The sequence below is a fragment of the Pipistrellus kuhlii genome, unplaced genomic scaffold (assembly GCF_014108245.1).
Source record: "Pipistrellus kuhlii isolate mPipKuh1 unplaced genomic scaffold, mPipKuh1.p scaffold_m20_p_3, whole genome shotgun sequence".
In the NCBI taxonomy this organism is placed as follows: domain Eukaryota; kingdom Metazoa; phylum Chordata; class Mammalia; order Chiroptera; family Vespertilionidae; genus Pipistrellus; species Pipistrellus kuhlii.
This window is the reverse complement of record NW_023425529.1, coordinates 151,767,946-151,791,427: the sequence shown is the minus strand read 5'-3', so window position 1 is coordinate 151,791,427 and position 23,482 is coordinate 151,767,946. Positions and strand designations below refer to the sequence as shown.

Sequence of the window (23,482 nt, the reverse complement as noted above, 5' to 3'; positions counted from 1 at the left end):
TCCACCTTTGCCTGGATGGCTTGAGATGGTTTTGAGTCTTTCAAACGAAATTGTAAAAGATCTTGTCCTCTCCAAATACAGATGTGGATTTTGTCACTGTTGCTTATTTTTAAAATTTCTGTTGTGTTTGCACTCAAACCTTTTTTATTCCCCCATATTTGAATTTCATCAAAAATTAAAAGAAAAGCAACACATTTGAAATCTGATTGTATTTTACTTGTTTGTCTGTGTTTTATAAAAGAGAAATGACATTTCCTGGGCTCATAGGGAAGTTTCCTGTTACACATTGTTCACATCAATGTAAATGGGGCTGTGGAATCAGGGCTTTGGAAAACATGTCTTACCTCTTCCCAGGGCCATCTCCTGGAGGATGGTTTTGTGCAGTCTACTTTTGTGTGAAAATGAATTAAACTAATAACATTTCATTGTATCCCAAAAGAAAAAAAATCATTTATCAATTTCCCCCTCTAAATAATGTTATGCAGGGCAACAAAAGGAAAATTAAAACCTCTGACTTTAAATCTTGAGCATCTTGGAACATCACACAATTTTAATAGCTTATTTTTAAAAGCTGAAGTGACACACTGGGCAGTAAGAACCCTAAAGATTGGGAGAATGCAACAATCCCCCTCCCCACCCCCGCCTAAAAGTGATGCAGAAACGCTTTTAAAACTACTTTGATGGCAAATCGCTTGAAAGATATGGATTTCATTCTTTAAAAAAGCCAGTTTTTATGGTTTTAAAATAAAACATCTCGCTTGCTAGTTCAGCTATCAATTATTAGACCATTGATAGCAAGGTAAAAGGCAATTCAATTATTAGTAAATATATAATGAAGACATTGCTTGATTTAAAAATAATTATTTTCTTGGATCAATTCTAATTCATGGGTCTTTCGAAGAAACTGAGGCACACACGTGGAGTACATTCTGGGCTGGAAGGAGAGATTCTGCTCAAAGGATATTATTTACTTAGCTGCTTCCTTCTGGAGAGATGCTGTTGGCCTGCTCTGCCACTGTATCTCCCAGAGGCAAAAGTTAAAATCGCTGCCCCAGATCCCGCCTCCTCCCCCCCGCCCCCTCCCCCCTTAATTGGAAGTGGCAGATCCAGATCCGGTGAGCAGTGAGATTATATTTCGAGCCAATTCCTTTGAAGCATATTAAAAAGGACTCCATGAGCTAAAAAGTCGAGGTAACACATTTCCTTTTGGGAAAGATGTATTTTGACTTCCTTTGGTGCTTATAGCGGAGCCAAACTGCTCAGATTGTTTTACAACCCATAGGATTTTAATACCCTTCCTCATTCCGTCTCCCCATCCGTGAGCCCTGCGTGAGCGTTTGGCAGACTGGTGTCCTTCCCAAACAAGTTTCCAGCATCATCTCTACCAGCAGGAGGACGGGCGACCCTCTCATCGCCCTCTTTCTTCAGCGTAGCCTGGGGCCCTTCCAGGGGAGGAGGAAGCGTGTGCGTGTTGGAAGGGGCTCTGCGCGCGGTGAGGCGGAGGGTTTGAAGTCCCCCCTCCGACCCCCCCACCTCCGCCTTTTGTCCCCGGCGGGGGTCCCCAGCGCTCAGCCACCACTCGCCCTGCGGCCGCGTGCCGGCGCGCGCTCTCCGCCGGGAGCGTCTGGGAAACGCGGGGCGCTGCGCGCGCAGGCCCGGCGCAAACTTTCTGCAAGTGCAACTCGGCCGTCCCCGGGGAGGAGGGGGTGCGGGGCTCCGGGGGAGGAGGGGGGAGGGCGCCGAGCGAGAGCTGAGGCGGCCGCGAGCAGCGGGGCGGACTCCCGCTGGGCCGAGGGTCTGAAAGGGAGCCAATCGGGCAGCCGCGACGGCTGCCAATCACGCGGCCCTCTCCAATCCCACCCGTGCCATTTCCCAAATCTTGGTCCCACTGTGCGAGCTCGGATGTGGTGTTCACTCTGCCAATCGCTGGAGGACGGAGTGGGGACGGGAATGGGCAGAGTTAGGAGACCAGGACAAAAGAAGTTAAAGAGCCCCTCATATATGTATCCATGTTTTTGGAGGAGGGCAGAGGGGGGGAAAAAAAGTTACCCCAGGGAGGGCCTATGGGTTTGACGGTGTGGTTCTGATGGAGCCCCCTTTGAGCAAGAGGAACCCGCCCGCGCTGAGATTAGCGGACTTGGCACCGGCTCAGGCCAACAGGCCTCTCCAGACTATGACAGGCTTCCCCGCGCTGGCCGGCCCGCCCGCCCACTCCCAACTTCGCGCCCTCGCCGCGCACCTCCGCCCTCAGGACCCGGGCGCTGACCTCGGAGTGGCCATCACTCCGCTCGGACCCGAGCACATGGCCCAGGAGAGCGCCCTCCGCCTCAGCCCTCCCTCCCAGGCGCCCCCGGCGCAGCCCGAGGCTCCCGCGGCCTCGGCGGCGCGCCCCGGAGCCGGCACCGGCACCCACCCCGGCGGCGGCGGCAGCGTGCTGCCCTCCGCGCCACCGCCCCCGGCCCCTCCTCTTCCTCCCTCCCCTTCGCCCCCTTCCCCTCCCCCTCCTCCCCCTCCTCCTCCTGCCCTCTCGGGCTACACCACCACCAACAGTGGCGGCGGCGGCAGCAGCGGCAAAGGCCGCAGCAGGGACGTCGTCCTCCGGAGGGACCTCTCCGCCACGGCCCCCGCGGCGGCGGCGGCGGCCATGCACGGGGCCCCGCTCGGAGGGGAGCAGCGGCCCGGCGCCGGCTCCCCCCAGCACCCGGCCCCGCCTCCCCCCTCGGCCGGCATGTTCATCTCGGCCAGCGGCACCTACGCGGGCCCGGACGGCGGCGGCGGCGGCGGCGGGGGCCCGGCGCTCTTCCCCGCGCTGCACGACCTGCCGGGCGCTCCCGGCGGCGGCCACCCGCACCCGCTCAACGGCCAGATGCGCCTGGGCCTGGCGGCGGCGGCGGCGGCGGCGGCGGCCGAGCTGTACGGCCGCGCGGAGCCGCCCTTCGCGCCCCGCTCCGGCGACGCGCACTACGGGGCGGTGGCGGCCGCGGCAGCCGCCGCCCTGCACGGCTACGGAGCCGTGAACTTAAACCTGAATTTGGCCGCAGCTGCAGCGGCTGCAGCCGCGGCGGCGACCGGGCCGGGACCCCACCACCTGCAGCACCACGCGCCGCCCCCGCCGCCGCCGCCGCCGTCCGCGCCCGCGCAGCACCCGCACCCGCACCACCCCCACCTGCCGGGGGCGGCCGGGGCCTTCCTGCGCTACATGCGGCAGCCAATCAAGCAGGAGCTCATCTGCAAGTGGATCGACCCGGAGGAGCTGGCCGGCCCGCCGCCGCCGCCACCGCCCCCGGCCGGCGGCGCCAAGCCCTGCTCCAAAACGTTCGGCACCATGCACGAGCTGGTGAGCCACGTCACCGTGGAGCACGTGGGCGGCCCCGAACAGAGCAGCCACGTCTGCTTCTGGGAGGACTGTCCGCGCGAGGGCAAGCCCTTCAAGGCCAAGTACAAGCTCATCAACCACATCCGCGTGCACACGGGCGAGAAGCCCTTCCCCTGCCCCTTCCCGGGCTGCGGCAAGGTCTTCGCGCGCTCCGAGAACCTCAAGATCCACAAGCGCACTCATACAGGTGGGTGTCCGCGCCCGGCCGCGCCGCCGCCGCTTCTCTTCCTTCGCCTCCTTCTCTTCCTCCTCCTTCTGCTCGCTTTCATTTTTCCCTCCTTCTGCTGCTTCTCTTCGCATACGTATAACCCGGACATGTGACTTTCCCCCCCCCCCTCTCTCCCCCCCTTTTTTTCTATGAATAAGTAATCCGATAGCACACACAGGCCCCGCGCTGGTGCCCACATGGCGGAGTCTCCGGCGCTCCCGCAGCAGCTCCGCCGCGACCGGCCACGCGCGCCCAGCCACCGCCGCCCCGACAGAAGCTGCAGCAGCCGGAGCATCAAGGCGCCCTGGACAGCCCAGCCCGGCCGGCCCCGGGGTCCTGAGGAGGGCGATGGGGGGAGAAGGGATGGAGCCGGAGCCGCCCCGGAGGCTCTTTCCTCCCCACCCGGCGGCAGGCCCCGCGTGGGAAAGGGGCGCGTGGTGTTGGCTGCGGTGTCTGGGCCACCAGGCCAGTTCGGTGTGGTCCTCCCCCTCCGGAGTGGGGCGCAGAAATGCTGAAGGAATGAGGCCCCTGGAGACCCCCCTACACACACACACACACACACACACACACACTCGCCCCACTTTCTCACACTCCACACATGCACCTTCACGTGCACACACATCACACAAAGAACCCCACACACCTCACTCGCTCCTGCGCCCCCCCTTCCTCGTGTGACCTGGCACACTCACCTTACACACAGGTAACACTCTCACACTTCCTCCCTTACACACCTTCCTGCACACCCATGCTCTCACACACACACACACACACACACACACACACACACTGCTATCACACTTCCATCCCACAGGACCTGGAGCTGCCGGACAAGGCGGCGCCTGCCCTTTTAGAGGAGGTTCTGGTTGGAGAGGTCCAGGGCAGGCTGCAAAGCCTCCCCCGGCCTTAGAATGTAGGGGGGAAGCCCCGGCATCGCGGAGACCCCTCCTGACCCTCCCCAAGCCCTGACTTTGGGGGCGCAGGGCCCTGGGGGAGGAGGAGGGGGGGTCGCAGGCTCCTTGGCACAGACGAGCGCGTGGTGAGGAGGCGCTGGCGAGCGGAGCGCAGCCGGGATTTATGGGGACGGACGGGCGGTATTAGCCCTCGGAGGACACTTGGGGAACTGGAGTTTACGTTCAGTAATTACTTGGCTGATTTATCGGCGCGGCGGCGGCGGCGAGGAGGCAGCCGCAGGGCGCTGGCCTGGCCGCCCGGCCAGCGGCGGGGGGAGCCAGGCCCACACCGGCCCGGCCCCGCGTGGCTCTGCGGGGGATGGGCCGGAGCCCCCTGTGCCGGCCGGTTCTTTCCTAATCGGATCCGTCCTCCGTGGTGATGATGTTTCCAAAAGGGAAAACTTCCCCCGAGGCTCTCGTAAAGCTGGGGCCTGCTGCCTGGCCCTGTGCACGGGGCCGGGGCCTGGGATCCTGAATTCGGACACACAGGGGGCGCAGAGGTCCCCACAGGGAACCCCTACGAGCGGGGCTGCCTGCGGCCTCGGCCCTTCCCTCCTTCCCAGGCCTCGGAGGGGGAGAGGACGCCAGAAGAGTGGAGGGCCCTGGAGATGGATGGCTGGGCAGCTGGCCTGGGTCCCTGCTCTCCCGCTCTTCCTGACCAGCCCCCCCCCCCCCCCCGCTCCACCCCCCAGGAGGGGGCGTGTGCGGGTACCTATGGCCCTATGGCCGCTTTTTCTGGTTCCACGTTACCTGGTTGCGTGGATGCCGGACTCCAGGGGCTGCGTAGGCCTCGCCGGGGAGGGATGCGAACCCCTCACACTCCTCAAACCCGCGCGGGTTGGGGTGGTGTTGGGGGTCTCTGGGCCGCCTAGTCATTGAACATTGTGCCCAGGGAGGGACCATCGGTACTCCCTCTTCGCTATGCCACTCTCCCTTTTGGGGGGCTACCCGTGATCCCAGAACATATTGATCAAAAGGAATAATCCCCTGGCCACTCCTGAAGGCCCGTTTCCTGGCCCACGTGTGTGCCCACAGTTGCATTTATGACCTTCCTCTGGGCCAGGCAGGAGTCCTCCCTGGAGGACTGACAGGATCTGGGAGTCACCCACACACACAGCTCCCCTTACTCTCTGAAGCTCCATGTCAGAGTCTGAAATGTAAACACTGGGGCCTCCCCCTTTCTGGCTAGGGAGAATGTGCTCACTGCCTCTTAGTTCCCCAGAGTAACATAGGCAATTCTGCCACCATCTTCCCTCTTCTTGTTTCTCCCATTTCTTCACCCTTAATCTTCACCTTTCCACCCCATATCGCCCCTTGACTGGGTCCAATTGCTTCTTTTTCACATGCAGTGCTGGTGCCAGCCATGCCCAAGCCATTTATACTTCATGATCTGGAGGGCACAGCGTGTACAGAAACATGAGAAGTCTAAGATACAATGTTGCACATTTGCATACAGTGAATAAAACCCCCTAAAGTTCCATTAAAATTCATCAATAATTGAAGAAAGGCTGGTTATAATTTTTTTTTTTTTAAAGACTGCTACGTTATTATCTCCAACTTAAAGTAGAATACAGAAATCAGGGCAAAAACCAATGTTTTGATTTTGAAAAAAATGGATTAATTTCTTTTGTTGCAGCTCATTGACAGAATTTTTTGAAGGTTGTGATTATCATTGTGTTATGATGTTTTCCTCTTGTTATGGGGGTCAATGTAGGAAATATATTTGAATAGTATCTAATTTTATTCTCAAACATTATTTCCAAGTAGGATGAGTTAATGTTCCAGGCATCTGAATACTTTTAGTGGTGCTAACGTACACTGGTATTGACAAAATTAATAACAGTAAATACTACACTGAGATATTTGTGTTAAGGTAATAAAATTCCCCACAACAACTTCTACGCACTAAACTGTCTTAGTTGTTTTTAAGAAGAAAAAGAAATTGATCAAAACCAAGGAAAGGGCATACCTGTGCCTCATCAGAATAGCTGCTCACATGTGGAGAAACCCAACTTGGCTTTTTAAATATGAGAAAAATATTAATATGGTAGTATGTATGAAGTGATTTGTTCAGTTACGGAGTTAGGTACATCAAGTTCATACATACCAAGGTGAGAGGGGAAATTCATACTGTCACCTGCTGTCTTCTTTTTTTGCTTTCTAATGCCAAGGTGGAACGTGGCTGAAGTTCTTGTCTCATTGAGCATTCCCACTTCCCCTTGTGTTCCTGGGAGGTTAGAGCAGCTTAAAGAGTGATGGGCCAAAAAACTGGTAAATAGCCCTTTAAAAACAAAAAACGATCAAACCATGTTTTACTTACGGCAGCAGGTAAACTCCGGGTTTAGGCAGAGGCTGGTGTTCCTATGAATGTTTGTTAGGGCTCTGTTCCACTAGGCTCTCACCTGCCCTGCAAGTTGTGAGGAAAGCTGGTAGAAGGAAGAGGCCCATGGCCCTTTCTGTGCCAGGCTCATAAAAAACCCAGTGGCGGAATGGTGTGTTTCACAGGTGCCTGTATTTCTGAAGGGAACAGGATTTAGTTTTATTTCCTTTCCCAGAAGTGAAATCTTGGGGAACACTCTAAAACAAAATGCCGTAATTTATTATAACACCCCCAGGTACTTTTAGTATACATATTCATTTTTTTAAATATTATTATTCTTAAAAGTGTCATTTTATTAGCATTTCTCTTGACAGAGGCGGGGCGGGGCTGCTGGTATTTTTGCATGTATAGGGCCTGAGGGGAAGGAGGACATGGGGATTCAGGTCCTAGTTGGGTTTCGGGTGTTACATCTTGGACCACGTTCTAGTCATTCTGTCCCTGGCCCTCATGGTGCCACAGGGCTGACATCTAGCATCTCACAAGTCCAGACCAAAGAGAGCCTCCAGACCAGCGGTCAGCACCCCTTCCCTGAAGCATTCCTTCCCTGTCGCGTCCTGGAACATGGGCAATTAGGCTGGGAGTTGGTCTTCTAGAGAACGGGAAAATGCATCCTCATTTCTGCTCCAAGATTTCTCTCTTAGGTATGAGAGATCTAGGAAGAGCAATTGTTAACCTTCCCCATGTTTTGTTGCAGGGGAAAAGCCTTTCAAATGTGAATTTGACGGCTGCGACAGGAAGTTCGCCAACAGCAGTGACAGAAAGAAACACTCCCATGTCCACACCAGCGACAAGCCCTACTACTGCAAGATCCGAGGCTGTGACAAGTCCTACACCCACCCGAGCTCCCTGAGGAAGCACATGAAGATTCACTGCAAGTCTCCACCGCCTTCTCCGGGAGCCCTTGGCTACTCGTCCGTGGGGACTCCCATGGGCGCCCCCTTGTCCCCTGTGCTGGACCCAACAAGGAGTCGCTCTAGCACTCTCTCCCCTCAGGTGACCAACCTCAACGAGTGGTACGTTTGCCAGGCCAGCGGGGCCCCCAGCCACCTCCACACACCTTCCAGCAACGGAACCACCTCCGAGTCTGAAGAGGAGGAGATGTACGGGAACTCTGAAGTTGTGCGGACGATACATTAGAATGTATGAATAAATAATAACAAGTAAAAATAGCAAATGGGACTTCTTGGACTATCTCCTAACCTGAGACAATGCTGAGCCTGGGAAAATCTGTGACTCAGACTTGCCACCGGGTCTAATTAGCCCTATTTATTTGGTATGAAACCCTATGGTGTTTGTACATTTAATTAATTTAATTAAGATATTTGGGCATTCTCTCCCCTCTCCCCCTCCTAGAAAACAAAAAACAACCAAGCTGGACTTTACACGTTGCAGGGGGACAGGACTGGGAGCACACTGTATCAAGAAAAATGAGAGAGTAATTGATCAAGATACACACTGCCAATAAAATATATATGAGAAAGAACAATAAGTCAGAACTCCACAGAGCAACAAGACCGTCTGCATTTCCTAGAGTGCCTTGCAAACGCCTTTAGTACCATAACATGGGCTTCTTTGGAGCCTCAGCCTCCTTCTTGGGCCCTCATTCTGCAAAGGCCTCTTGATTGTAAACCACATACTTGCTGCATTGCCAACAGATCTTGGGACCCTTAGGTTGTACCTGTGTCCAAAAATATTTGTAAAAACCTCTTAAGTCTTATTATTTGTCATTTTCCATTTCCACTTTTTATTGCTGATCATTTGATTTCCATTTCCGCTTTTATTATTACATCTAAACACTGTTTTTACACAGGATTATTCAGTCCCCTGGTTGTATGATTTTTTTTAAAAAAATGCAGCAACCTTACTACATTTCCATATATTGTGCTACTGTGATTGTTCAAGCAAACGTGGAGATAAGAGAAAAAGCTGCTGGAAAAAACAACTGTGAAACTGCTCTTTTATAAAATAGAAGAAATTCAAGTGCTTTCTTTTTCCTGATTTTTTTTTTTTTTAACTGAGATCTCAGATGCTGCCTCTTGACTATGTTCAAACTTCTTGTGTCATAAGGAAATCGTGTTTTAGATCGTAAGTTCTTTGGGATGCCAGAATTAACAGGCACGGCTAGGGAGGTGTGAAGTTGGCAGCATGCCTATTTTTTTGAAAGCTGTTGTTTTTAAAATAGGCCAACTCCTCTTTTATACTCTTGTATTAACCTTTTAAGAAGCCTTTATTTTTCGATGCCCGGAAGTGCATTTTAATGCATTTTCTCCCACCTGCGCACTGAGCACACGGAACTCTACCCCATTTGAAAATGACAGTGTGCGAAGTGTATGATTTACATTAAAAGAGGGGAGGGAGTTGCTATACATATTAAAATTTTTTTAAAAGGTTTATAGTTACCACCAAACATTGATGAATGTGTGACCTTGCCAGAGCTGTCAAGCTAGGATAGAAAAGGTCAAGGACCTAGGACAATAACTCTTAGTCAATTTATTTTCGGTTGGTACAACACATCTTGTGTGCAAAATGTAGTCCATCAGAAACATCATACAAATATACTAAAGAGCACTAATTTATCCTCGGAGACCCTGAAGACACCCCTCCCCAGGGTTTGTAGAAACTTGTTTCGTGTACTGTGAGTGGTTGTAGTCTTATCATTGTTAATAACCTGTATGGGAACACTATTTGTACAGCTGAATTAATTTATTTTCAGACATCCCCCCCACCCTTTTTTTTCTTTCTTTCCTGGAAGAGTTCAAAGCACACCAAAGAATTATATTATACATTTTGGTGAAAGATTGTTGTTTATGATCCATGGTTTATTTAAAAAAAAAAAAAAGGCAAGAAAATGGAAGCATATATTTTTAAACTTACTTGAATGAACAACGTAATGTGAAACCAGGACTCTTCCTGCATGTCTTTTTTGCATTGTGTTGAGATTTATATATAGTTTATAGATATATTATATTACTAGTACAGTGCATGGTGCTGTCACTTTGAAAGCCTTTCAATGTTGTCTTCAAATTGTTATGGTGAATATTAAACATGCAGACCCTCCTTTATAAAGAAGATCATAAAACTTGATATAAAATGAGTCTACATTGAAAAGTTTATTTGATTTCCCTATTCACTTTCAAATCTCTTTCAAATAGACAAAAGAAGGTATGAATTTTTGGGGATAATTTATGTATTGTAAACTTATTAGAACAAAATAATTCTGATTTGTCATGAGTTGTTTTATTTATACAACTTTTTCAATGGTAGTTTGCACTATTCTTTATTATGCTACAGGTTTATTTATTATGAAACAAAAGAATATGTATTTTATGTATTTTGCCATGCATAGGTTAACTCTGCCACAGATTTATTGGTTCCTGATACACCTAAAATGAAAAACTTCAAATGTGTACCTTCAATAGAAAGCAAGGATGATTATGGAGTAAAATTTTAATAAAGGTATTCTTCCTATGTATTGTTCATGTTTTTCATAATGGGTTATTTCTGCCATTCTCTTAAACAACAGGTTGCTGACATAATGAACATTAGGTTCTCTTTCCTTGACCTCTTTATTTCATAGCCTCTCCCCAAGCAATAAAATATTTTTACAGCTTGGTTTAACTTACAATCCAATCTAGAAAATGCAATATATCCATGAAGACTAAACCCTGCAGGTTGCACCTAACACTAGCATAAATCTTAGGGGTTACCACATTCATTTGTTAAAATTAATATCCTTTGTGATCCTAATCAGTAAGAAGTGAATTTTATTATTATTATTAAATATATTTTATTGATTTTACACAGAGAGGAATTGAGAGGGACAGAGAGTTAGAAACGTCGATGAGAGAGAAACATAGACCAGCTGCCTCCTGCACACCCCTCAGTGGGGATGTGCCCACAACCAAGGTACATGCCCTTGACCGGAATCGAATCCGGGACCTTTCAGTCCGCAGGCCGACGCTCTATCCACTGAGCCAAACCGGTCCCGGCAAGAAGTGAATTTTAACTTTTTTCTTTTTTTTTTTTTGGTGCCTAACCTCTAAAGTAAATGTCAAAAGGAATGAGGAGAAGATGGAGGGAGGGGCAGAGGCTTCCAGGTACACAAGCAAAATCAGGAGCTGAGATGGATCTTGAAAGAAGTTGAGTAGTGGGCATCAGGTAATGGGGGGGGGGGCAGAATCCAATTATATCGTAGTTTATTTGGAAGTTGAGAGGATATAAGTAACAGCATGCTGAGGCAGGTGTCAAGGAGAAATTACATTTATGTAACAAAATATCCAAGTGCCTTAAACTAATGTAACTGGTTAGCTACATGAGCAAGGCCGAATGTTTGCCTGATAATGTTAGCTGATACAAAACCAATAAAAGGCAAATAATTAAAAGCAATTGATAATAATCTCAGTAAGCAGTTCTCCAAGAGGTTATAGCGATTTTGAAGAGTCAGGTTTATTAAACGTAGTAAAGGTGAAACAGGTTGCAAAGAGTTGTTTTAGGCCAGGTAACAATAACCAGCACACGTAGGAGAAAAACTCATACATGAGGGCCCCAATCAGTGGGAAAACTTATAGCTCTCTAATGAAGTTTCTTGTGAAAAGAAGGGTGACACAAAGCCACCAAGACATGAATCATTCATGGGAAATATAAAAGATAAAAGACCTGACAATGAGCAGAACCTTGTATGGAGTGTCTAAAACAAGTTTCCCCTTCTTATTTTCTGCTTTAAAACGCACAATCTCCCACTCCCGGCCTCCTCTGTCCAGTCTATAGTGTTAAAATTGACCACTGCTCGTCCTGCGCCACTTCAAAGTAATTTAGTCCAGAACGGAAGGCTTGGCGCTTGGACAATCTTCATAGTGTGTTAAGATTTCTATGGCAATTGGCAAGCAAGACGTTCCCATCTGAATATGTCTCAAAGAAAGCCACTTATTGACACTAAGTTGGCTATCATCAAAGACTTCATCTTTCCTCGGCAAAGCGTGGCCCTCGCAAACACTGTTTAAATCATCTATCTTTGTTTTCCAGGCTAGAAGGATCTTTAAACACATCCTGTTTGTAGTTTATGTATATATTTTCCCCACTTGGGATGTTCTTTGGTAAAGGGAATAATGCTATTAGATCAAAAGTACTGGAAAAAAGCTGGGGGTGGGAATGGTATTCTTTTAAGAAGTTGGAGATGGCCACACAGGAGGGATAGCCCTGGGGACAGGAAAAGAGGAGGCTGAAACTCCTTGAAATCTAGGCCGAACTATGGTAAATGGCAAATATTTGTATCACTTGCAGTCTTGTCATTTATATCTTGCATTTTGTGGAAAGCTTCTCTCTCTCTCTCTCTCTCTCTCTCTCTCTCTCTCTCTCTCTCTCTCTCTCTCTCTCTCTCTCTCTCTCCCCCCCCCCCCCCACTTACCTATGACCTACTACCTATTATCTCTTCATAAAATGGTACAAGAGATGTTCACCTGAATTTTTTTTTTTTTTTTTAAATCCCAGAACTACACTTTGGGGAAAAGGGAAGGGGAGCCAGTCTGGCTTCTCCAGTGATCACCTTGAGTCAGAGGAAAGGAAAACTGTACACAAGAGAAACCCACACAATCCTGGCACTTATGAATACTTCCAGCCTATCACGTTATACTACTGGCTTGCCCATTCACCCCTTCTCTACTAAAACAGACACATGGCCACCGAAAGCCATTCTTCCAGGACGAGTGGGCTGGCTAAGGAGGCCCACAGTGAAAAACCCTCAGCCCTGGGGCCCCCGCACACTTCCCCTCCTTGAACAAAAACTCACAGAAACTTACACACACGCCCACGCCACAGACACTCACCAGTACATGCATTCACATGCGAAGCCAGTGCCTAATCAGGCAGGGAGAAGTTCAAAGGCATGTTCTTTGAAATTCAAACCACTGCTTTTTATGGTACATCCACAGAGCATCAGGATTGCTATGGCAATGGACAGTCGCTGGCAGAGGGTCCACAGCGATTCGAGACACTCTATTAAGATACAGTTGCGGTGACCTTTACTTTCATGCCAAGTTAGCTCAGTCAATTTCCACCTCATCAGAAATACGTATTTTACGTGTAATAGAACACCTAGAATATGAGTGACATCTATGTGTTTCTTTCCTTTTTTTTTTTTTTTTTTTGCTAGGAATCTCTCCCCCTCCCCTCCCCTAGCATCTCCTAGCTTGAGAGAAAAGAGAAAGAATGAGCAGACAGAGAAGGAGAGAAAGCCGAGGGAGGGTGGGGGGTGGGTGATGTTGGAGAAGGGGAGGAGAGAGAACCAGAGCCCCAGTTCCTCTCTTCCTTCTTCTTCCCACCTAAGTACTTTTTATTTGGAAAGCGATTGTTCTTTGTTTATTTAATACAAGTACTGGGTGAATGGTGAAAAATAAACACGATGAAAAATAACCAAACAGATGATTCCTCCGAGTGAAAAAGCCCGGACTTAATAAAAAGTGCGAGGCAAGTCGCCGGCTGAATGAGAAGCCCTTTGAAGTGGAACTTATTATGGGAGGAATACTTCGGGGTTGCCCTAACGACGCCGCTGAATCGAAAAGCGCCCGCCTTTGTCAGCGATTTGTTCTCCTTTGCCGGGGCGCCCGGAGGAACCACTTACATGGGCTGCCTTCACACGCGGCCTGCAGATCAGTAACTTCGCAGCTCAGACTTGCAGACGCCACTCGGCCGCGGACAAAAAGAAGTCAGGGGGGAACGCTCAGGCCTTTCACGCCGAATCTCTAGGGATGGGGTTAGGGGGTGGTGGTGGGGGCGCACTGGCGTGTAGGGCGGCAGATAAGAAGTTGTATTACAACTGCCCCCCCCCCCATCTCATTCGGGCTCTCCACTCCCACCCCGACCCCCTGGTCTGGGTGTGGGACCCCGGCCGCCTGGGCCTTAGCCCAGAGGCAGAGGGCGGAGCGGCTCCTCCCGGTCCCTCCAGCGAGGGGCGCTCTCCCGCGCGCCGGCCCGGCTGCAGGGCTTTCCCAGCAGCAGCGGCCCCGGCCCCATATTTAATAAGGGTCGTTCATCACCCAGGCGCTTTGAAGGGTCGCCTCCAGCCCTGTTGCCCATTAGAAAGGCGGAGGTGACATTTAAACTCCGTTTTTTCAAGGATCGCGGGGGGATTTCCATGAAAAGGCAACTCCCGTTTGTCTTAGGAAAGCCTGGAAACAGCCCCCTCCCCCTCCTCCTTCTCCACCTCCTCCTTCTCCTCCTCGCTCCCTTTGACCACATGGCATAACTCAAAAACAATAGTTCAAAAGTGAAATGGCATCGCGGCCGTCCCCTGCGAGGCAGGCCCCCATCCAGCAGCAGAAGAAAAGGGGTAGCCCGCAAGACAATGCGCTTTTTGTGCCCCGCGCTGTCACCGGGACTGTGCTGTTTGCTTTGGAGGCTGCGCCTGTTATGCTTCCCTGAAAGTGCTTGTGTTCAACAAGAGTTATAAGTCATCCAAAACAACAAACATTTTGATTTTCTTTGCCTAAAGGGCTTTCCCCGGCCATGGGCACCGTGAAGAAATAATGTCCTTGCTGAGAAAGGAGCACCAGTAGTAGCATTAGAAGCGGGCGCATTAAATATTGAATGACACGGGGTTGGGGGGGTGGGGGGGAGGAGAGCTTGTCGATGGGCACTCAGCCTTAAAGTCTTTCTTCCACTTTGTCTTCGGGGGCTGCTGCCGGACTGTGTAAGATGGTATTAATTAAGGCGGCTTCGGATTGCCGCCGCCGAGCCCGACAGCCGCGCGGCTGCGCCGGGTCCATGGGCCTGCGTCCCCCCGCGCGCGGCTCCCGCGTCGGCCGGGCCCGGCGCAAATGTCACTTCTCATCTGAAAGCTGAAGAGAAGGGTGGAGGGCATGTAGTCATCAGCAGGCGTTAAAGGAATATGCGGGGCTTAGGGTGAGGGGAGCGGGGGAGGCGGGAACAAAACAGGAACATCTGCCCTGGGCCGGGGCGGAGAGCGCGCCAGCGTGAGCCGCCTTTGGCACCGTTTGGAGAGAGTCGTTTAGCAGACAAGGGCCGCGCGGGGTTCGCCGGGTTGGGACATCCAGGGACATCTACTCTCCGGTCTGCTCCTGCGTGGAGAAAATGAAAACCCCAGCCCTGCGAAAACCCACCAGGCAGCTGGGCGGGGCACTATTTTACAAAGAGACTAGCTTCTTCAAAGACAGACAAAGGCTTGAGGCAAACAGGCCTTTTGACCGATTTCCTTCCCCACCCCCCACCCCTCACCCTCACCCCCACCTCCCACCCCCCTCAGGTCCCCTTCACAGAACACAAATAAAGCAAGCCCGGAGGGCCTCAGCCAGGGACCTGCCATCCAATTTTACAGATGGTGAAACTGAGACCTCAAGCAAGACTCAGAGACGATTTGTCAATATCCAAGGAGCCCGAAGTTGAGACTCTAATGGAGTCAAAAGACCCAACCAGGAGTGCAGTTCTATTTAAGGACACCAACAACCACTTCAAAGCATCCCCTCCTCCGCCCTAACACCAACCTAATACCAAGCGTTTGATTCAAAGTCAAATGGAAGTTGGTTCCAGCAGCTGGAAATTCCTAACATTCAGAGAGAGAGAGGGGGGGGGAGAGAGAGAGAGAGAGAGAGAGAGAGAGAGAAGCTTACTGCCAACTAACTGTGGCCTAAATGAAATGCATCTCTTAAGTAACTATGTTAACTATTAGCTCTTGAGGCCAAGAGACAAGACTGGCCAGAGTGGAGGGGTGCAGAGGACCCTGGCAGATTGATTTTTGCATTTAAAACCCTCATGGGAGTCAGTTTCTTGGTATGGAGTTCCAGATGGACACGAGCCTTTTCGTTTATCACGTGACCCTTTGGAGGTGGGGCTTCCTCCTGCGTGTATGGCAGTGATTTGGTCGTTGCGGCCAGGTACAGGGTTTTAGCACCCTTGACTCTAGATTCATTTGCAAACGCCTGCTTTTCCATCTCGGGATATGTGCCCTCAGGGCTCCCTCCGGCCTCCTGGGTGAGGATGGTCATCTATCCCACCCAGAGCCATCCTGCAGGGGAAGCAGTTTCTACCATCCTGCAAGGCTGGGCTTTGTTAGAGTGGGGAGGGGTGGCGAAGCTGGGGCCTGTCGGTCCCAAGACTGGGGCCCTCAGCCTACACCCTGCGCCCCACTGGGAGCTGGAGGCCTTGCTCTGGGGCGGGAACGGTCTAGCCAGCTCTGGAAGTTACTGGAGATGGGCGGTGGAGAGGAGAGAGGTTTGCCAGACCTTCCTCCACCCCCACCCCCAGCAACAGGTTTGCAAAACCTAAGTTTGGGTCTTTCAAGGCCCAGTAGCAAACCTGGGTGATATGATATTTTTTTTTTTTCATCTTTGGTCCCCACTTCCCTGCTTTTACTCTTTTTGCAAGAACAGGCCCTAGGCCAGGGTAAGAGATGCAAACATGTTGGCCCGGAACGCAGGGACGCGCGCCCCTCACACACACACACACACACACACACACACACATTCACTCACGGAGAACTGAACCCCCCGCCTCCCTCCCAGCCAGCGAGCGCACTGGGCACACGCTCGGGCTCCAGGCACCTTGCCAAGAGCGCGCGAGCACCCTGCGTGGCACACTGGCTTCAGTTCCTGCACCGAGTGGCAGGGGTGGGGTGGGGTGAGGAGGGAGGGTGGGTGGGTGGCGGTGGACGCTGCCGACTGCTGGCGGTGCGCACAAGTTCAGTGCTCAACTTCCCGCTCCTAACGGGAGCCGGGAGCCCTCTGGAGAGAGGCCCGCGGGAGCGGCGGCGGGGCTGGGCGTGGCGTGGGTAAGCGGGACGCGCGGGGCGCGGGCGGCGGGCAGGAGGGCGCGGGGGTGCCCGCTGGCGGCCGGCCGGGCGCTGGGGGAGGGGGGAACGTCGGAGCGAGCAGCTGTGACTTCACCCATTAGCCCCGATGTCTTTCCGCGGAGCCCGGCCGAGTCAAACAGCCCACAATGGGCGCTCTGGGGCGCCTCCCGCCTGACCTCCATCCGGGTTTAATAGTTTCATAGGAACTTCATTAAATCAATTACTCGGTGAGCACATCATCATTTATTCGTAATTAGCGGCGAGGAGCGAGCGCGTTCTCCTTCCCCGGCCCCGCGGCCCGGGTCCCAGCGGGGTTGGCGGAGTGAGTTGCGCAAAGCAACTTTTGTCTGCCGGCGTGTGGACTCCCGGCATTCTGCGGCCCCGGGGTGATCTTTACGTCTTAATCTAGCCTTCCAGGGACGCAGGAAAACACACAGGGCGCAGGCCGGAGGCCAGCCCTGCGCTCCCCGCCGCCCGCGGAACACCCTTCTCCCCGCCCCCGCTCCACGCGCGCGGGGCGCGTCCCTGCGGCCCCCTCTGCTCCGGGCGGAGAGGCAGGCGCAGGGGCTGGAGGGGGCAGAGGGCGGAGGGGGCAGGGGCTGGAGGGGGCGGAGGATGGAGGGGGCAGAGGATGGAGGGGGAGAGGGCTGGAGGAGGCAGAGGATGGAGAGGGCAGGAGATGGAGGAGACAGGGGATGGAGGAAGCAGAAGGATGGAGGGGGCAGAGGGATGGAGGGGGCAGAGGGATGGAGGGGGCAGAGGATGGAGGGGGCAGAGGATGGAGGGGACAGGGGATGGAGGGGGCAGAGGGCTGAGGGGGAAGGAGGCAGGGGCAGAGGATGGAGGGGAAGGAGCCAGGCCAGGGCCCCTCGGAAGGCAGGCGGTGGCGAAAGAAGAGGAGATGAAAGAACGAAAAGAGGAAACCAGGGTCAGGAACAGGAAAGCACGTCCTGCACAGCAGCCACAAAAGGCGAACGTCCAGGCTCGTGCGTGTGTGCGGGAGGGCGGCGTTTGGGGGGAGGAGATGCGTGTGCGCGCGCAGGGTGTGCGTGGAATCACATCCATGGCCGACGCCGGGAGTCCGGGCCGGGAGAGGGAAGCGCAGCGCCTGCAGCGGTGGTGCCGGCCTCGCATGCGCGGGGGCAGCTCGCCAGGTGTCCCGGCTGCAAAAAAAGCGCTTTCATTTGGGGACCGCAGCCCCGGGCGCCGCTCCAGGGCGGCCCACAAATGACGGGCGAGCGGCTGGCGAAGAAAGGGGGGGCGGGGGCTGCGGGAAGCCAAGCCAGGACCTGCGCGTGCGGAGCGAGCGGCGCGCGTAACGGCCCCGCGAGGAGTGGCGATGCCGTCGGAGGGGAACCACGTGTCCCCCTGGGCCGCGCGGCCCTGGCCCGGCCCGAGTCCTGGCCCCATCCATTTTCTGCCGCCGGTTGGAGAAGTCCCTCCAGCAGAGAGAACTTGCAACTTCTGCCGGCGACCCCCCTTCAGGAAACGGAGGGGACCCCAGAAGGGCTGGGGGGAGGGGGCAAAGGGTCACTGATGCTCCCCGTCTCGGGTCCACTCAGGAGCGAGCGAGTGTGAACCACTGTGAGGTTAGGGAAAGGTCCACGGGACATACACGAGTGGGCTTCCAGAAGAAACAGGGGGCCCCAGAGGGGGCCCCAGATGGTCGTCTCTTAGGGGGACTCGGTGTATTGGAGGATTTCCCCACGGGTGTTTGTGGCCAGGCCTGTTGGATTCCGAGTCGTTACTTGGAGGCTGTGAATGTGTGCAAGGGGCTGTTGCTTTGTTAGTGATTCCATACAGACCGCATCAGCGTGTGGAGTGCTGGTCCTCTCCCGAGCCCAAAGAGAGCCTGGCCAGGCATCAGAGGTGGCTGCGTGGTGACAGGGTGTGACCTGGATGGGGGTGGAGAGGACAGAGTTGAAGTGTGGCCCCGAAGGCCTCTGGTTCCTGCGAAGTGTAGGTGGCTCTTTAGGGTGCCAGGGGCCCTGACCCGGGTTCTCCTGAGGCCTGCAGCCTGGTGAGCCCATTGGGCTCACAGGAGGGGGTCTTAAATCTCCCTCTTCCTCAATCCCCCAGGCTTCTCCTGTTCTCCCTTTCCTCAGATCTCATCATCCTGCATTCAGTCTGTGCCTTTTTCTCCTCTTTTTTTATCCTCCTCTTTGCACAGCTGACTCACAGGTTCCTTGGCCTTATACATCCTTGAGCCTGGTGGACACAGGAGGAGAGAGAGGCAGGCAGCAGCTCAGATCCTGTTTCCAAATAGGCCTGCTTGAATTGCAGAGATCCCACTGAGACCCTCAGCTGCTGCTGCCCCACCCCGTGGCATGGTCTGAGAGCGTGGGTCAGCCTGAAAAACAGGAAATGGATGGAGAAAAGGTCCATCCTCTAGCAAGTTGGTACTCTTTTCAAATATAAAAAAAGCACTTTGCATACTGCCTCCCAAAGAAGGTAAAACAAAAACGGTCAGGCTCCCAGAAGAATTACAAAGGACATAATCAATGTATACATATAGAGCAAAAATATAAACAGATCTCCAAACACTGTAAACACAGACGACCTTTAGACTCTGTTGCACATGGTTGTGCACAGTGAATACCTGTGCGTGTTACATGTATATTTGAGCAGAAAAGTCTATACACATGCACACGGTTACAGCACATTTAAATTCAACCTGCAAATGATCAAGGTCTATACATCCTGAACCTAAACAAATTTAATTTTATTTAAAATGTAATTCACTCCTGACTTTCCTCTCCATGTTTCCCTCTTTCTCCGGCCCCCAACAACCGTTTAATAACATAGCATCAGTTGGAGAAAAGAAGGCAAGTCAGGCAAGTATTTTATGAGCTGGCAGGGAATTTGGTGAAGCGGATGATTTAGAAAATCTGGCTGCTGGCTGCAAAGTTTTCTTAGCGATACTCCGATTCTGCGTCTCTCCCCCTGCTCCGAGTCCCAATAGCGTTTAACCCATTAGCTGGCTCACGTCTCAGATTCTGTTCCGATTCCGTCTCGACTGGGCTGTGTACATGACTGGCACCCTACCTGCCTGGCGGAGCCCTGTCCTCCCGCCGTTCCCCACTTCCTTCCCTTCCTCACTGACATGCGCTCCTTATGTGCCTGGGGCCCATGCCATCGGGCCTGACAGCCCAAAACTAATAGGCATCAAGCTCCCTGTTCTGTCATCTCGACGGAGGGCTCTGAACAGGCTTCTCTCCTCACTGTAAGGGCTGCAGGTTTGTCTTCCTGTGCTGGCAGGGAGAGGGAGGCCTGGCACTGCCATCCCACAGATGCAAAGCTGGGCCAGCGCCGTGTGAGGGGACCCAGGAGCTCCTGGCAGCCTGGCTCCGGGTAATGGTGTGTGAGGGGAGCTTAAGGGAGTGCCCAGGGGAAACGTGCATGAAGCCCAGGCTTGCCTCCCGTCAGGGCACAGGGCAGAGGTGTGACGGCTCTGACCGTTTCTTAAACTGGCCCCAGAGAGGAAGCGTCAGAAAAACCGCTGGCTTAGGCCAAGCGTCTGTGTGTTGCGGAGAGAAACTTCTGGGTAGGCATGGGCCTCAGCCTGGGCCTTCTTTCCTTTCTGCCATCAGACTCAACGGCTTCTTCTTCGGTGGTTTCTAGGTTCTGCTGCTGATAACCGTGAGGAATAAAACCACGAAGTGATTCTAGGCAAGTCCTTCTCAGGAAGGAAGAGCCCCAAAAGATGGGGGCTTATTTCACTGAGCATCATGTTCTCAAAGTTCACCCCGTTGTCGTATGCATCAGAACTCCATTTCTTTTTAATGCCCGAACAATATTCAAATGCATGGATAGACATGATTTTGTTGATCCGCTCACCTACCCATGGGAATTGGGCCGTTTCCATCTTTTGGCTGTTGTGAATAGGGCTCCTAGGAACATGGGTGTGCTCCACACTTTTATATGTACGTATGCACCTACATAATAGACTTTTTTATGAACCAGTGTAAAACACTTTAAACTAAAGGGGTTGCTCCAGCCAAGAATTTAAAATGGTATCAGATACCTCACTTGGATCTGGCTTTCTGAGGTCAACCAAGTGCAGCTGGAATTCGCTGGAGAGCCAACGCATGACTTCCAGCGCCATGGCATTCTCATCTGTGTGAGTGTGTGTGTGTGTGTGTGTGTGTGTGTGTGTGTGTCCAGCCCTACCCAGTGCTGCTGCTGCTTCAGAGGAACTATTAACACATTAATATTATCAATAGCAGGCCGTGCCTGAGCCATTAGGGATTTATGAAAACATCTGAAGCAAGTCGTTTCAAAGCGCTGATTTGTTTTATAGTCAGTATTACATTTTATGACAGGCTCTTTTGCCAGCAAAATGAGCGTATAAGCATCATACACAGCTCGGTAGACGGAAACCGGTGCCCTGAGCTGCCCCACAAATTTGTGCTCCAGATCCCTGGGGAAGCTTCTGCAATTTGCAGACAAACTCCTAACCCTTTGCTGAAGGGTCGGCCCAGTCCTTCATGGGGAGTGTGCCCCCCTTACATGTTTAGCCCCCCTCCCACAGCCCCTTCCCTTTCTGTCATTTTCCTCAGAAAAAAAAAAAAAGAAGAAGAAAAAAAGTGCCTTATTCCTTAGGACACAATGAGAAAGCCCGTCGCCAGTAGGCCAAAGCCAAACACATCTCCTGGCCACTTCTGCTTTCTGGGACAAATTCTTTAGTTTCGGACACGTCTCGGCCCTCGTGAGGACGCGGTGCCAAAGAAAAGGGGCCAGTTGGTCCCTCGGAGGAGGTGGATGTGTGTTTCTCAGCTTCCCTGAGCCTCTCCCTCTTCATTCAGACCTCCACCATCTCCACTCGGCCCTGCACTCCCAGGCCCAGATCAACCCCAAAAGAAGACTGGGGTGTAGGTGGACAGGGTGGGGGTGGGGCCCAGTGGAGTGGAGGGGAAACACAGCCCTCCTCCTTCCAGAAAGCGGGGGTTGCTGGGTCCCTCCCTCCGCCCCTCTCCGGGCGGGAGATGGCACCACAAAGTTCCTGCTCACCAGCTCCCAGCGAGCTGGGTTTGTAATATTTTACAGCCGCTGTTTAACATTTCCCTACCTAGTTATTAAACACGAAAGGGAGTAAATTAAAACGGCAAACTAAAATGAAATAAAAGGCGTCTTTTCTTTCTGTAAAGAGACAACACCTAATTAAGGAATACTTGAGTCCCACAAAAATGCAGACTCTCGCGGGTGACATAAAACCTCTCCTTTTTAAAAGCAGGAACACAAAACCCCAGAAAATTGGGGACAGGCCCAAGAGGTAGCCCTTTAAAACAAAAAGCTCCTTCCTCTGGAGACTTCTGACTTGTTTCCCCCTTCCTTTTTTTTTTTTTTTTTTCCTCTTCCACAGCCCTGGGGGAGGATTAAATTCGAACGACTCCTTTGAGTCCAAGTTTTCTGGGCCGAGGCCAGGCAGGCACCAGGCCGCCCTCCCTTCCTGCCCAAGGCGACCTCCAGCTCCAGCTCCAGCTCCAGCTCCAGCCCAGCCAGCCCAGCCCGGAGCTGCGGGCCCTCCCCCTCCCCCCTCCCCCCCTCCCTGCCCCTATTCTCTTCCCTCCCCCTCCTCCTTTACTCCCTTTCCCCTTCCTCTCTTCTCCCTTCCCCTCTCCCTTCTCTCTCCCCTCCCCTCCTCCCATTCCTTCTTCCTCCACCTCCTTCCCCCTCCCCCTTCCTCTTTTCTCCCCTCCCCTCCTCCCTTCTCCTTCTCTCCCCTCCCCCTTGTCTTCCCTCCTCTTCTCTCCCCTCCTCTTCCCTCCCCTCCCCTCTTCCCTCCCTCCCCCTCCTGTTCCTTCCCCTCCTCTTCTCCCCTCCCCCTCCCCTCCCCTCCTCTACAGGGCCTTTCAGTCCCAATTCACAGTCCATCCCAGCCTCTCCTTTGTCCCCTCCCACCTGCTTTTTCTTGGGGGGGGGGCGGGAAGGGGGGCACTACTTTCTGCAGCCCCCCACCTCTTTCAGGGAGAGCTCTCCCAAACAGCACGCCCACCCCACCTTCCAGCATCCCAAAGCTGGGAGAGCGGGCCTCCTCCTTTTTCCCTCTGGCTTTTATCTGGTTCCCGGCAAATACCCAAAGCTCCGGCCTCCTCCGGGGATTTCCCGCCAGCCGGAGTCTCCCTCCCCCCGTGGGGCACGGCCTCCTGGTCACCCGGGGAGCCCCGCGCTGGCATTTGCCCTGGGCCTGCTGCGAGGCACCTGCTGGGGAATCAAACTCACAAACTCTGGGTGCCCCACACCCGGAGGCGCAGCCCCCCCGGGAGCCAGGCCTCCTGCTCCGGTCAGCGGGCAGGCTTTTCTGGGGGACAGAGGGCTGGAGTTCTTCCTTCCTTAGCTCTGTAGCTACTCTTTTTTGTCCTTAATCCTCGGCTTTTCCCCCGTTGATTTTTAGAAGGACAGAGAGAAGTGGGAGGGAGAGAATGAGAAGCAGCGATGTGAGAGACACGTTGATTGGCTGCCTCCCTGCCTGCGCCCTGATCTGGCCGGGGTTGAACCTGCAACCCAGGTGCATGCCCTTGCTTGAGAATCCAATTAGCAAACCTTTAAGTGCACGGGATGATGCTCTAACCATGTAGCAACACCAGCCAGGGCCCTGTAGTACTTCTTTTAGGAGAGTATCATTCTTTATATATTTTTAATTGATTTTTTTTTGCAGAGAGGAAGAGAGAGGGATAGAGGGTTAGAAACATCAACGAGAGAGAAACATTGATCAGCTGCCTCCTGCAAACCCCACACTGGGGATGTGCCTGCAACCAAGGTACAT

General features: G+C 52.8%; 1 protein-coding gene and 1 long non-coding RNA gene across 2 annotated transcripts; one reads left to right on the top strand and one right to left on the bottom strand.

The window, feature by feature from the left end:
* ZIC5 (Zic family member 5) lies at positions 1-8,285 on the top strand. Its single transcript, XM_036457205.2, has 2 exons — positions 1-3,563; positions 7,612-8,285. The coding sequence occupies exons 1-2, from the start codon at positions 2,087-2,089 to the stop codon at positions 8,052-8,054; spliced, it is 1,920 nt and encodes a 639-aa protein (XP_036313098.1). The 5' UTR covers positions 1-2,086; the 3' UTR covers positions 8,055-8,285.
* On the bottom strand, positions 5,476-22,087 carry LOC123653267. The gene is made up of 3 exons (XR_006742974.1): positions 22,077-22,087; positions 12,547-12,548; positions 5,476-5,673 (listed from the first exon to the last, which is right to left on the bottom strand). It is a non-coding gene; the product is annotated as an uncharacterized LOC123653267 (long non-coding RNA).
* Between the last annotated feature and the right edge of the window lie 1,395 nt (positions 22,088-23,482).